General features: G+C 42.5%; 1 protein-coding gene across 5 annotated transcripts in view; it reads right to left on the minus strand.

The window, feature by feature from the left end:
* UST (uronyl 2-sulfotransferase) overlaps window positions 1-15683 on the minus strand; it is a 384091-nt gene that overhangs the window by 146312 nt on the left and 222096 nt on the right. For all 5 annotated transcript variants that reach the window (XM_082474848.1, XM_082474847.1, XM_082474849.1 and 2 more), the window contains exons 6-7: window positions 13511-13608; window positions 11483-11640 (exon numbers count right to left, since the gene is read on the minus strand). In XM_082474848.1, the coding sequence (XP_082330974.1) occupies window positions 11483-11640; window positions 13511-13608 (256 nt within the window). The remainder of the gene's footprint in view (window positions 1-11482; window positions 11641-13510; window positions 13609-15683) is intronic.

Here is a 15683-nt window from a genome sequence, read left to right on the forward strand (position 1 = left end):
CACAACATTATAAAGCAGCTCTACTCCAATAAAAATTTAAAAAAAAAACACAAAGGGGTTTAACTAATAAACTACCATTAAGGGATCTTGTTTTTGTCTGTTTTGCTTTTGAAATTTCATCAGTACTATAATCCCAAGATACGGATGCTGAAGGCAGTGCTACGGTAGCCCGATTCACATCATGGCTATGCAGATTTCACATGAAAGAAACATTTATAACAGATCTAGCTAGAAGCTATACACACAAAACTGGTAATAGAATCTTAAAGTTCAGGTAGTTAGCACATTGCCAGCTAAATGCAGTAGGCTGACAACAGGCCTTCAACACCTCTCCTTTGAAACACTTCACTAAAGTGACAGTAAAGGACAATAATTTTATAAAAAGGTTGCAAGGACAAAGAACTGGAGAAGGATTTCAACAGAAGACAGACTTCAAACAACTTCTGGAAGATGAAAAGTGGTGAGAAGAGTGCACTGCATGTGGCAGAGCAGAGTATATGCACTGGAGTGTTGGCAGAGGGGAGACATACATCAGGAGGGTCAGCTCACCCGAAGAACCCCTGAGAGAGAGAGGAGTGGCACTAGGTAGCCCAGATGGGAAAGCTGGGCATGAGGCAGGTAGTCTGGCTATGAAGCAGTTGGGTCCCAATTTCCCTCCACACCTGCATGCAGCCAGCTATCTTGCAATGCTTCTTCCCCCATTCTCCACTGCCTGCGATCCGGCAATCTTAGGATTAGTCTCCAAAGAATCTGGCAGAGGCTCCAGACTGATTTGCTAGCCCAGAGGAGAGAGAAGAGCATGGGCTAAAATGAGAACAATGAAGTGAATTGTGCCTGAACGTGGGCCTTCAGCTCCTGTCCCCCCACCAGCAATCAGACGTGTGTCCTGCTCCCCCATTCCCTCCTCACCTCCCATCCCCCAAGGGGATGTTTGGGGGACTCTTCAGTGGGGAAACTGGATCAACTCCAGAGAAAAAAAGACCTAAAATCACTAACAAATGTTTTCCCAACAAAACTTCTATCGCTGCTTGATCATCCCAAGTGGGTCCATTAGTTGATAAGCCTCCCCTACTGCACAGCACTTTCAATGAGCTCTTTAGTGTCTCACCCTCAAATATGAATTCCGACAAAGATTACCAGAGGAAAGACTTCAGACTGAAAAAGAGATGCCCAAATCAACCAAACAGTGAAAAGGATCCTGGAGCAAGTAGACATAATGTAAGAAATAGATGAAAACACTTTTTAAAAATCTCTGTAATTTTCAGAGATTTAAGGTGGCATTGTACCCAACAAACAAGAGCAAGATATTATGCAAAAAGAAAAAAAGATTAAAAAAGAGTTCTTGGAAAAGAGAAAATTCAACAGAATGACTGGAATACACATTGAGAAACTCTTCCAGAGCGAAAAAGTTGAAGAAATGGAAATTAAGAGAGGAAAAAAATATAAAGCACATAGAGAGGATGCACCTAGGGATTCAAATATCTGACCAACAGCATTCCAGAAATGAATCAGAGAAAATGGTGGTGATAAAATCATGAAAGAAGTAAAACAAGAAAAATTCCCAGAAATGAAAAACATGAGTTTTAAGCTTAAATGTATCTACTGAATACTCAGTACCCTGAGGTGTTGTAAACTTTCATAAAAGGAATAAACGGAACACTCCAGGAGAGAGAGAGAGAGAGAATGAGAAAGTCAGAGAAAAAGATGTGGGAAATGAAGTGCATGTATGAAGAAATCCATACCCAGCCAAACTGGCAATCAGATGAGATGGTAGAACGCTGATCTTTTCAGACATGCAGTGACTCAAAGAATTTACTACCTCCCACGCATCTTTTATCAGGAAGCAATTTGGGCCTATCTTGGAATAAAATGAGTTATTAAATCAAGAAATAGAATATGAGGGATTCAGGAGATCAGGGATACAATGCATTCAGTAAAATGGTGAAGGGCAGTTGCAGGACAGCTGTGAAGGGAGCTTCTGAGTAATCAGCCCAGATGGAAGCAGAAAGTTAGAGCTCTGGGTGGGAAGGAGGGTAGTGGTCCTGGGATGGGGGAGCAGGAAATGGAATGGATATACTTATCTGATAAAAACATGGGAAAAAAATCAAAAGTAAGATTGATACAACAGATCTAATGGCACACAGGAAAATTTTGATAGGTATAAATAAATCTAAGCAAATAAAAAACCCAAGGCAATAATCAATTCTAGAAAAACAATAAGTTATGCAAGAAATAAAACAAGATGATGGTGTACTACTTGGATCAGCATCGAACAAACATATGCAGCCACAGTAACGTAAACAGGGACTATGCATGTAAAACATAGATAGAGCTATACTACGAAGATGGTGGAGGGGAGGAAGTGGAGGTAAGGGTGGTGGAATAAGAGAACTAAATAACGTCTCAAATAAATACATCAAGACAATAAAAATAAAACAAGCCTGTGCATACTAGTTACAATTAGTGTGGTGATTATCAGAAGAACCAGCTAACTGTGCTGAAAGCGTTTGCCTCTGCAGAACCAGACTTCGCGATGGAGAGGGTTGAAATAGGAAATGACTGCTTTTCATTACATGTCTTTTAGTACTATTTGATTTTTAATTATATACATGCACTACTTTAATATATAAAGTATAGTTAAAAAACAGGAAGGTAAAATTCTAGGAAAACATGTTTTGAAAAGTAGCTCCAGTAGTGTCTGGCTATGACAAGGCAACAGAAGTACTTAGAAGCACATTGTAAAAACTGGACAGGTGAGACTTTCCAGTCAGAGTATCTGAAACTCCCACTCAGCAAGCAAAACTTCCCTACTCTCATCAGTGGGGAATTAGATTGGATTTCTCTATGGGTTTGTGGACAGTGAAATGAATATGCTTAATATAGCTCACAAGAAACCACTGAAAACAGCAATGTTCTGTACACAGGTATATTTGCAGTTTTTCACTGTGTTCTTTCACAGTCCAACACCATTTGCAAGATGTGAAAAGCTAGGACATTATATGTTGATAAAAATGTATGAGCTATTAAAAAAATACAGACCAGGAAATGATATTTTTATTTGAACAAGATTTAGTTGAACAAAAATAGAAGCTTCCATTGTAAAATGTTGAGTCATGCGAAATGGGTAAGGATTGTACTTCGCCCCAGCTGGGGGTACATTTTATAAGCAAAGAATGTCAGCAAGGCAAGACCGTGAGTCAAGGGCACAAAGACAGTTCTGAAATTCTCTGTCTGAGGCCCTTTCCACATCACCACATTAGGCCCAGGGGCAGGTACAGACCTTGGAAGTTTGGGCATGAAAGAGCGGGAAGCTCACAGAGTCTTTTATAAAAAGATCAACTATCACCTTCTGGGGTCGGGTCTCTAATCTTCTTTGCCCAGGCTCTAGGAGCATTTCAGCTTTGCTGAGTTACCAGGAAAGTCCAACAATTGAAATCTGTGGTGACTAATTCCACCCTTAGTAACATTCTTACTCAATGCAAAGCATATTACTGTCAAGTTCAACTAAAACCTGCTCAAAGTAGAAGTGAATAAATTCCCAAGTAGAAGAAATTCACCTATAAACACAGAAGAATGCCGGTACCTCCACCACACACCCAGATATTATTAGCCACCTTTTTGTCTGGGGAAATGAATCACAAGACAGAAAACTGCATACCCCATGCCTGGCCACACTGCGGGGAGCATCTGGGCTTCTCCAGAGGATGAGGTTGGGACCTAGAAGAGATCAGTTTCCCAGGGTGCATGGGTGGGAGGTGGGGACTAGGGGAAACTTCTGGAGGGATGACTCCAAGGGCTCCTAGTGAGGGAGGCCAGGAAGACCAGAGGCAGCATCAAGGGACACAGCGAGCTCACCCGAGTCAGGGAGTGAGTGCCTGGTAACAGAAGGGGAGACCATGCTGGTGGGCAGAGAGGGGAATCTGGGGGTCAGGCAGGGCAGTAGGTGGTGTCTGGAGAGGTGTGGTGGGCTCCCCAGTGGAACAGTGCAGGACCGACTGGAGCCAGTGGTTACGCCAGGCCTGGAGGGTGGCTGGGTCTTGGGTGCAGAAAAACGGAAAGAAAGCAAGGAGGAAGAATCCCAGCCCTATGGACCTGGGAACCTGGCAGTATCCTGACACACTGTTAGGAAGCGAGGGATCCTTGGGTGGTGGTCAGGCTTGCAGAGGGCAGGGAAAGCGGGGTTGGGGGAGTGACACATGGCCCTCTGGCAACTGTGGCTTGGCCACTGGTTCTGGGATTGGTATGAGTGACTCAGTTCCAGGTTGTACCACAGAGAGATCTAAGGCTGCGGATACTTTTCCTGCCTTGGGCAGGACTGGCTTAGCAGTAGGGTGACTGAGCTGCGAAGAATTGGGGGGCTCAGCTCAAAGAGGCAAGGTCAGTAGGCAAGGGCCGAGGTGGGCTGGAAGCCCCTCATGCCTCCCAAGTATGGGACTTGGGACTTCTGTGCCTTCACAGCTCCAGGTCTGCACTCATGTTATTTTTTTCTGCCTAACTTGCCTCCTTCCACGTCCACCTGGGGAAGAGCGATGCACCCTTCAAGGCCTGGCCCAAATATCTCCAGCAGGAAGTGCCCATCCAGTTTGCGATGGCGTTCATGCCAGATATGGTTTTATCTTTATACGGCTGTTGCCCAGGACTGGAGTGTATTGCAGACATGGAAACACTTGCTGAAAGTGCTTGTTGAATTTTTCTAGTATTTTCAGATTATACCTGCTATTTAAATATTAGTCTTCAAAGAAGAGAGATATTTTTGGAATGTTATTACTATAAAATCAGACCATGTGTTGAATAGAGATAATCTATAGATTTTATTTTCAAGCATTTACCTTCAACTGCAATACATAAGAGTGCTTAATACCCGCTTAATGCTCTGTATTAATGATTAAATACGAAGGATGTTTGGAGGGTCATAGATTCATGGAGTTTGTGGTGGTGCTGGGGACAGAGCTTGAATGTCTGTGGCCACTTAGGACTTGATAACTGTGGGCAAGCTATTCTACTCTTTGACTCTCAGCTTTCTTATTTAGAAAATGAGACAACTAATTGTCTTCCTCAGCTTCAGAGGATTCGTGTAAGAATCAAATGAGGTCATCTTATGGAGGTGCTTTGTAAATGGTAAATTGCTATGCAAATTATTATTATTTAGGAACTGTTGCTGATGTTTGCATGCAAGACTCTTTACTAAGATACCACTGCTGTGTAATAAGGAGTTTAGTTGTTTGAACATGAATGGGTGTACACACACACACACACACACACACACACACACACATAATGCAGTACCAACCTGACTAGAATCTGAGCCTAGGACATGACTGGTGATAAACAAATCGTTATGGAGAATATTGATGGTACATGAACCAATAACAGATTGGTATCCTATTTTTTTATAAATGATAATCGAGGTTTTTAAACAACTTCATTGGTGCCTGTAGATAGTCAGAATTTCTCCCAACCATCAGTTGTATACCTGTGAAGTTCCAGAATGTTTTTGGGTTTTGTTGTAGCACAAAAGTAATACGAAGATGGAAATAAAAAATGAGAAACAGCATGTTTAATCCAATCGTTGTAGAATGATGGATGATTTTTATAAAACTAGAGTGGACGGTACATATATTTTTAACCCACGTAAACTTATTTGTAAACTATCCCCCAATTCCCCACCCCACTGGCTCTCAGATAATGCACTTTGGACTACTGCAATCAATTGTACTTGGAATCCTTTTGATACGATCCCATTTTTAGGCCCCATATTGGGCATAATTGTACATCTGTGTTCAAGCATTCTGTAAACGCCTGTCAGCAGATGCAAACTGTTAGGAAACCACAAGCACTTCCTTGAGAAAATGGAGAGACACTGCCACCTGCTGGACAAGTTTAATTCATTAACAGCGCTCTGAAGTACGTAATTCTGCATATGGAAAATAAAGGTTTTTCAAGAACTGAATCTTAGGGTCTTAGTTAAAATAAAAACGCCATTAAATCATTGAACACCCATCCTATATCTACTAAATAACATGATGCATCACAGTCTGAAAGATTCAACATTCAACTCGAGCTAATGGTAATTGGCCCTGGTCACATCTCAACAATGGGTTTCATTTAACGTTGAAATTTTAACGCCCTGATATTTCTGCTAAGAGTTCAGGCATAAAAATAGATGATTTTTAAAAAACCCTCAGTGACTTGCATGGTGTTTTCCAGTCCTGAGCGTGTCACCGTAGTAATATTTCCATTAAACTTATTCCCTGTGATTGTTTCAGGAATAAGGTATTGGCCAGAATATAACTGTTCCTCTCCTTCCAAGTCAGAAATACTATTTCCTAAAGGCATGCGATTTCACAGTCACAGGTCAGCTGTCACTGATGAAATAAGTGAAGGGTGTTCATTTCTTTTCTTCTTCCCCCCCCCCCTTCTCTCTCTCTTGCTTTCTTTCACGTAGAAGTTACAGAGAGAGCTGAAGCCCTAGTTCCTCCCAGATACTGGCCCTGTCTCTCTCCTGTAATGTGGTTGGCAGGCTAATAGCTAATTATTGAACACTTAATCATATGTTAAGCTCTGGGCTAAGGGCTTTACATGGATTCGATCAGGTTCATCTCTCACAACAACCCTGTGAAGTAGACAGTATTGTTTATGTGCCTTATACAGATGGGGAAGCTATGGGGTACAGGGGTTACACCTTACCTCTGGTTATCCAGTTAAGTGGAGAACGGGCTTTAATGCCCAGGCTGCCTACTCCAGAGCCTGTGCTCTAATAATTATGATATTCTGTCTTCTGGACAGAAATGCATATGGTGTGGAGAGAGAAGGGTGGACAGTGTGACCAGAGAGTGAGTTGGGATCCCTGGCTTAGGGAAGAATGGATTCTGAAGGAATGACCCCGCAGTGAGGATTCGTCATGTCCTCTAGGTAGCGATAGTCTCCATAACTAAACCTGGGAATTACGAAGGCAATGGGGACTGCCTGTGGTTTCTGCAGGGGGGAAAAGCACCGTATAATTGTGCTAACCAATAGAAGGTAGAAAGAGGAGCCTTAAAACCTTCCATGTGATACTTCAGCATGATAATAATATAGACCTTGGCGATCAGCCACCCAAGGCTACATTTGCTCGGGGTCCTATGGGCAGAACCACCGCAGAAAGAGGACTAGGAGTCTCTTCAAACTCCCAACTCAGTGTTCTTTCCTTAAAGAATAACCTTTCTTTATGAATAATAGGACAATTTTAATCTTCTGTGTAAATATCCTCAGATTTGAATAGTGCAATGCAAATGAACTCCAAGAGTACACTGCTATACCCTTAATAGGAGTCTAATTACCATTCATGCCTAGCAAAAAAATATTTAAATTTGTACTTCATTTATCATCGTTGTTAATAAAAATATTTAAGTATAAGCAGTTTTTTTTAAAAAAAAACAAAGCACCCAATTTATGAATGAACTTAAATCCTCGAAGTTAGCACGGAAGTCATTTTGTTTGGAATTAGACATTTTTCCTTTGTAGTATAGTTGGTGGCCAGATTCTCAAGACAGCCCACGAAAGTCTTGTAAATTCTCTATTGAGGTTCCAGTGTTTACATTTGTAATGGAAACAAGTTGAAAATGAATACTAATGTGGTGCTAGTAACGGAAAGTATTTAAAATACAAGGGAGAAGGATTAGCTTTCAAGTCCTCACGTGGTCCTCACGTAGGAGGGTTAGAATATCAGGTCCTAGGGTTCCGCATCTGGGCGCTAAGCGGCACCTACTGAACTGGAGCAGCTGGGTTATTCACCAAGTCAGGGGCGGATATGGGAGACGCTGATATACGGACTTTTCCTATCACAGATATTCACTTATTCTCTGTCTTTAATTAAGTTACTTATTTATTGTGGCCTTTAACACCACTGTGATTTTAGCTCCTAAAGAAACTATGACTAAGAAAAATATTGATAGCTCACAGCGTGTCCCTTTTTAAGAGCTAAGGGGGAAAAGCATTCATGAACACGTTAACGCTCGTGGCTCAGAAACTCTAAGCTGTGGCCCTTTGGTTCACATTTTGATGGATGACCATGGAGCTGTCTCTCCAATTCTTTGGGCCGGCTCCAAGCTTCTCGTTTTTGAAAGGTAAGTAATGAGCAAATGTAATCGAGATTAACCAATAAAAAATGAGACCGCATAAGTTAAAGAAGTGAGGTCACTCTTACCCAGTAAATCTGTTTCGGCCTTGGTTCCCCCAATTCAAACTCCTACCCAGGTTGGGCAGAGTTTACTGAGCCCTCACTCCAAGGTACTGGCCTTAACATTAGCAACTGCCCTTGGGCTGGCGAGAAATACCAGAGTGTGTTCTCCTGGTTATCCACCAGGCTACAACTTTCATTCTTATTTCACCTCGAGTACTTACTATCATCAACTTCTTCTGAGATACACTAACTGGGTCTCCACAGAGTGCAAACATTAATATAAAATGACTAAATTTCAAAAAAATTTATGAAGACTAAGTTTCTCAAATATTTCTGGTAGGAGACAAATTTACTCACCAGCACATACCTTCTTACAGGCAATTAATGGGGTGAGGGAGCACAGACAGTTGACCTATTATTTAGCGAAGTTATTAACGTCTCTAAATGGTGGGTTATTGGAACCCACAGTACTGATTGGAAAGAATTAATGACTATCCTTCCAATCTAGAATAAGTGACAACCCATTTGACTAGGAGACGTTATTTTTACCAGCTCCCCGGTTATTGTTATTAGTGTTTTTTCTTCAGCAGTGAGACTGGTCTAAATATTTTTCGTCTTGCTGGAAGGGGATTCCTGAAATCCGCACACACCTGCATGTTTTAAATAACAGGATGAGCACCAAAGAAAAATGGCCAGTGGAGTGTTTGCATCTTAATCCAGCTCCATGGTCAGTTGAATCTACAAATATTTAAAGGTCTCAGATTTTAGTGTTTCTTCCCTCTGTCCTCTAGTCTACTCAGTTATAAAATTCTTGTATAAAGGGCACGAGCGATGATTTTAGTGGGCCATTATCTGTGAGTTTAGATTGAAAATGCACAGGTGATGAGGCCCTGGTGTGAATGATAAAGTGACCTGCTGCTTTTCTTCTTTAACCTATTTGATACCAGCTCACTGACTTGTGGCCATGAGAAAACAGTACAGGGGCTTAGTCTTTGCAGAGGCTAAAATATACCGGAAAGCTGGCCAGGCGTGGGCGCTCATCTCCTGTCCCCTGCTTCAGGGGATGAGGAAACTCTTCGGGACAGAGCAACTGTGGAGCTGATTGGCCTTCAAGGTTACCATAGAAAAATCTCACAGAAGGTGCCTGAGAGGCCACAAAACACAGGGGAAGTTACTGAAGAATCACTCAGATGTTCATTTTGTTGTCTACGTGCCATGCGGCAGCGGAGACCGTTACACTGGAGTGATATGCAAAATATTTAACACCAGCTCCACTCAGGAACTAAATTAGAACAGTTGTTGAGTCCTGGGCCAGAGTCCTGAAGACCACCTTGGGGAGTGGCGGTGAGGTATGTGTGTGTGTGTGTATGTGTGTGTGTGTGTGTGTGTGTATGTGTGTGTGTGTGTGTGTGTGTGTGGAAGTGCACCCAGAGGGTGGGAGCCCAGGGCCGTGTAGACGTGTCTCGCTGTTTTAACCACCAGAATAGCTGGATTGTGTGAGCGGGTAACGTGTTGGCCGGCCTGCGTTCTCCCTGGGGCAGCAGCCTCAGAAGTATTTCATATACTGCTATGCCCAACTCAAAGGGGAGAAAAATCTTTAATTTATAGGTGGAACGATCACAGCTAAAGACAAAAGAGCTAACAGTCACTCAATTTTCAAAAATATGTTCTACTTTAATTAATGGGCTTCCAGATCACGGGACGAAGGCCTACAATTCCTGAGAAGTCAGGTATTTAAATGAGGAAAACAGCTTGGAAGTGAAGATGATAACATCCTGACAACGTAGGTAAGTGAGCCCTCGGGGCTAAGATTTTTGTTTGTGGTTTATTTGTATTTAAGAAGAACAAAGATTAAAATGTCCTCTTCTAAGTTATCAGACCTACACCTCTGATGTGGACCTTTGGTGTGCTGGGCTGTGACATCCTGTGAATGGTGTCAACCCCAGATCCCAGGATGGATGATGTCACCCATACTCTTCCCAAGCGCTGGGACAACAGTGTGTTCTTATCTGACAGCTCTGTGTCTCCAAGACCCAGTCAGCCTTTTATCTCATACTGTACATCTCACACACACACATCCCCACACACTATACAACAAGATAAAGCCAAAGAAGGGAAATAACAACGAATAACGTAAACCTTTTCTTCAGAGGAGCCTGATTTAGGGTGAGACTCCTCCTTGCACAAAGACCAGAGTTTACTTTGTCCTACAGAGCTAAAAACTGGTCGCAGGAGAACTCTTTAAATTGCCCAGTGTTGAAAGGGCAAAGGAAGGCCCTATTTCAAAAAATGACAATTTAGAGTTTGTTATGCTTCTAGCTATTCCAACCACACTTCTTGCTGCGGAGACACACCTGCAGGGCATACGTCGAGGTCCTTGGTCACGTAAGTACCTGGGAGTTTATCTCTGAATAAGAGTGTTGGGAGACCAAGGCAAAATCACCTTCCCCCAGCGAGTCCCTGGTAGTGGTAGGGCCACCCGATGGAACAGAAGTCAGGGCTCCTGTAGGCAAACCCAGTTCACCTGGGCATCTGCACCTGTCAAGTGATACAGGTGTGGTACGAGGTCCCTGCCTGGCTGCGTGGCATGTGAGGCAGAGGCTGCGTTTGGGAAGCCCTTCCTCTGTGCCTCATTTCTACAAAGCAGAATAATACCCTCCATTTCCGGACAACAAAACAAAACAATAAACAGATTAGTGAGTAGGTATTGTTGTGGCAGCAGTAGATTAAGATCAGGAAAGAAACAAACAAGATTGTTTGCCTTTCAAGATAAAATTATAATGGGAAAAACAAACGATGGACTTCTGAGAGTAATGATATTTACAGTGACACTACGGGCAACCCTCATGACTGCTCTGCTGCACTCTCTCTTGCTTCTGTTTGGACACCACTCCATTTATTAGAGTAAAATCATAATTGTATTCTCAATGTGCTGCTCTATGGATTCTATGCGCCAGGATTTGCTTTTGTCAAATGGAAGTAGGGCCACAGTTACCTCATCACACTCCCCCAGGACTCCAACACACACCTGCCTGTTCATTGGTTCGCCCCAGCACCAGGACACGGCCGACGGGAACGCTGCCGATCTCACCTTCCAGAGGGGGAAATGGAAGCATCCGGCCTTTAAAACACGGCGAGTTTATGTTTGGCCCTGAAGCTCAAGGTTATGGTATCTAAATCTCGTGGTTCTAACCTTGCTTTGAAGCCAGGGGAGCTCCCCTTCACTAACAGAAGAGATGATTTCACGCCTTCATTTCCCGAGTCCTTTTCAAGGTGAGTAAGCCTCAAAACAGAGAAGTACTTGCTTACAGACGGAGTTACCTGGGTCTTTGTAGATACTGAGCACACCCTTGAAGTAATGAGGTAAAAATCTTTCCAGTAAAAGCAGCACATCTTCCAACTCTTCAAGAATCCCCACAAGCAGGAAGTTTTCATTCACGTTCAGTTTTGCTCTTTCAAGGGCCCACTCACCAGGCTCCCTTTATGGATATAAAAATGATTTTGAAATCAAAGATTGGTTTTCGAAATGCAGCAACAACATGTTGGAAGCTTCTCCCTTCTCCCACCCATCCCCAGTCACATAAGTCCAAATCCCACTTTCTCCAGGGCCCAGCGAGCCCCACCTAAATGTTTGTTAAGAGAAAATGGGCCCAGGCAGCTAGGTCTCAATAAACGCTGATTAGAATGGCCTTTTAATAGGAGGACCAAACCGAACCCATAAAGTTAGAAGTTTTGAAATATGAAACTTACTGATTTTGATTTCTGTAGAAATCAAAATAGGTGTCAGGTCATGACCGCTAATCATCTTATTCTTTTGAGGAATTTAAAAACAAACCTTTTTTTTTTTTTTTTCTTCAATTACGAAAGGAAAACAGCCTAATCTTATTTGTAAGGCAGATCTCTGAGCCAACAACACAGATATGAATGTAAAGAGCCCAGCATGGGGATCCCAGGAGCTGGGTTCCGGCCTGGCTGGCGTTGACTATCTGGGGGAATTTGGGCAAGCCAGGATTCTTTTTTGAAAATTTTTAATAATCCTTACTTAGCTCAAATAATTGTCATCAAGGTGGAACAAGGTGACATTTTGAAAGCGTTTTGAAAATCATCACGAGATAAGGCATCAAAAATCCTCGCCCCAAGATTGGGAAATATACAGTTTTAAAAGTACTTTAAGGAGTTAGAATCTTGTTTCTTGGAATAAATACCCTCATTTTGACAGAAAGCGAGTCAACTGGCCCCAAATCTTCCCAGGATCTGAAGCCCTGACCGTGAAGCAGGAGGCGTTTACTACCGGGGACAAATCGGTGAGGGAGGTCTCCTGAGCTCAGGAGTTTATCATGAAGCAGAAAACTGACACTTCTAGCCCCAGAATTCTGACCGTAAACAAACTGGTTAACTCAGCAGAACGTCAATAATAACAACACACCTAATAACTAAGCAGCAAGCACAGGGTAAGCAAAAAGTACAATGAGTGAGCTGCAATTTGGAAACAGCTGTGTCCCCCGCAACCCCCAGTCTCTTAAGGAACACAACGACCTTCTAATCAATGTCTCCTTTCGGGGAAAATGCCACTTCTGGCAGCAGGGTTTATTTTCCACCAAGCAAAGATAATATTCATCGTTACTACCATTTCTTCTGGAGGCTATACATTTGTCTAGTAGAACAAGTGTAGCTAGACCAGAATCATCTGGGAGGTGGTCACAGATGCCTGGGCCTCACCTCAGAGACTGTGATCAGGTGAGGGTTCCTAACAAGCACCCCAGGGATGCAGATGCAGGAGGTGGGTGGACCACACTGAGGGCCCTTACTATCTGAATAAGTCACTTGCTAAAGAAGGTCTTGCAACCAAGTAAGGCTGAGGAGGGATCACTAGAAAGTACTTTCTTCTCTTTCTACTAAGTATGTCAGGAGAGAGACACTCTGGAATTTTGGGTGTGAGCATCTAGTGTTTTAGACCCAATTAGACACACCACACTGGCAAGGACAGCTGTGGAGGCAGCAGAGTCACTACAGAGGAGCAGGATGGGTGCACCCCCTGGGCTTTACTATCTCATGGGCTGGGTAGTGACGGGTGTACGTCAAAGGTGAAGAAGAGTTTGGTTGGCATGTCAGTTACACAGCTTTACGGGTGCTTCCCAAGGCCTCTGCCAGACCTTGATTTGTTAATTTCTTTAGTTATAGGACATTCAGAATCTCAAATGCGATCTTGAAAGATTAACAGTAAATATTAAGTGAATTCTAGAAGTTAGAGAGACTGGGGACGCAGGACACGCCCACTCAGTGCCAGGTGGTGGGTCTCCTGTCACTGTTATCCACATGAGCATGTCATGAGCCTGTTTCAGTCTTTACCTGCATCTGGGATGCTGTCCACAAAAATACGGAATGATGTAAAATAACCTGGGGTTGGAACACTCAGGATAGTTTTCAAGAATACACTCATTGATGTCCTAGAAGAGAAAACACAGCAGTGAGATGTCTGGCGGTCTCTGCAGGGCTTTGTCAAATGTCATACAGCGTAAGTAAAATTGATACTTTAATGATACGGGAAGGCCTTGAGAAGATGTAGAGAATTGATGGATTTCATGAGAAGAAATGAAATCCTTTTTTCGCCTTGCACCAGCCTGCTCCACTGGCCAGGTACACATATGGTCAGAGCATTTCACGGAGTGCTTGTTCTGTTGAGGGAAATGAATTTCTGCGCTTCCCAGTGGCCTGAAGTCTCTAGCTAGATGACAAGCATCTTGGAGCAGTTCTACTGACCGTGGCTAGCTGTGGCCCCAGCAGTTATGAGAAACTGGGAAGTATACAGTGCACACTTAACAAATATTTGTTGAATGAATTCAGTATGACTGAATTCATTCAGACTTAATCAGAGATCCCTGTACAGCCAATCCTGTAGAAATGTGTTTCCCTGTGTATCCACATGTCCAACAAATACTTATTAAGTACCTACAATAGTCACATAGAGGGTTTGTAAATTTTGGAAGGGCTGTAAACCCATTTCTAATGTTATATTAGGTTAGGAAGTGGCAGGATATTTGCATATAGACATTCTCTCACTTTCAAAAGCAACAGTTGTGACTTCCAAATAGAAAATCTGGAATTTCCACATAGAAGATTTCTCTTCTATGAGGTTGAGTGCAGTGTCTTTGTCAGCATTACAAGAGCTTACAATGACATGAAAAGAAGGGCTAAAAATCCGCTTTCATCAAGGCAGATTACATTGGATACCCTAGATAAGACATGTCTGGTTCTTAGGTATTTCTAAAGAGAAAAGATAATCCAATTTACAAACAAACCAAACAGCTATGGGATGTTTTTTTCAGAGACAATACTGGCAAGGCAAATTACGAGTGGATATAACTCAGCAAACATGGTCGTATGGTCAATGGAGTTTATGAGTCAGTTGAAGCCACTGAATCTAATATGATTAGGGTAAATGGTTAGTCATTAAAAGTTATTTTTTAGTTCAAGTTGGGAGTTGGAAAATATAACTTAAATATCTTTTTTTTTCAACAACCTTTTCTTTTCCCTCTCATGCTTCTTTGGTTTATATACCAATTAAATAAATTACACAATTACAGTAACAAATTGAACTAGAATAAAGAGATTCAGGAACAAACACACCCCAGCTGAGCATGTGAGCCTATTGTGGGAAGCACAGGTGCACAGTTCCCAGAGAGGAATATACTAGAAGCAAATGGAATGGTGTACGTCAGCCCATCCAGCCATGCATGAAGTGGAGGGTGGTTAAGAGCACTTCATTGCATATGAAAACCCATTAAAAATGCATGATGTTAGACCCCAAATACCTTTCTAAGAAGAAATTGACACAGAGGGATGTATGTATAAGACTATTCATTGCTATAAGATTTATTACAACAAAATGTGGCAGAACTTACAGTTCGTTAATGGGGGATTGATTCACAGAGCAGTTATGGCACATTCCTATGATGAAATACTGGGCACCCAGAAAGGATAAGGAGGATCTACATGCACTGTCCTGAAAAGTGTCTGTGATGAGTTTTCAGATGAAATAAAGTCAATTATAGGACAATATGAACATGTAGGACAACATAAAAATAAAATGTGTTTACATAAGGACAAAAATATCTGGAAGGATAAACACCAAACTGTTAAAAGAAGTCATTTATGGTGGTAGATGTAATGGAAGATGGGAATACATTGAACTTTTACTTTGTTTTTGAAATGTTAGCTTTAATTATAATATATGTATTTTAGTTTTATCATCAGAAAAGTTTAAGGAGATCTACACATTGTAAAACAAACTAAAACTTGTATAGAGGGTGACCAGGCTTTGCCATGAGGATGCTCTGACCTCCCTTCCTCCCTCACCCTCCAGGTATCCTCTGGCAGTTGGCTTCCCCCAGGGACCTGAGCCTTAGGTCAGAGCGACCCAGGAACTGGGCTGGGGTCAGAGGGAGGGAGCTAGGAGCTGGGTGAGAAGCAGAGCACAGGAGACTCCGGCCAGGGCCAGCATGGTCAGGAGGGTCTGTCCTCT

The sequence above is a fragment of the Balaenoptera physalus genome (assembly GCF_965194825.1).
Source record: "Balaenoptera physalus genome assembly, chromosome: 9".
NCBI classification, from domain to species: domain Eukaryota; kingdom Metazoa; phylum Chordata; class Mammalia; order Artiodactyla; family Balaenopteridae; genus Balaenoptera; species Balaenoptera physalus.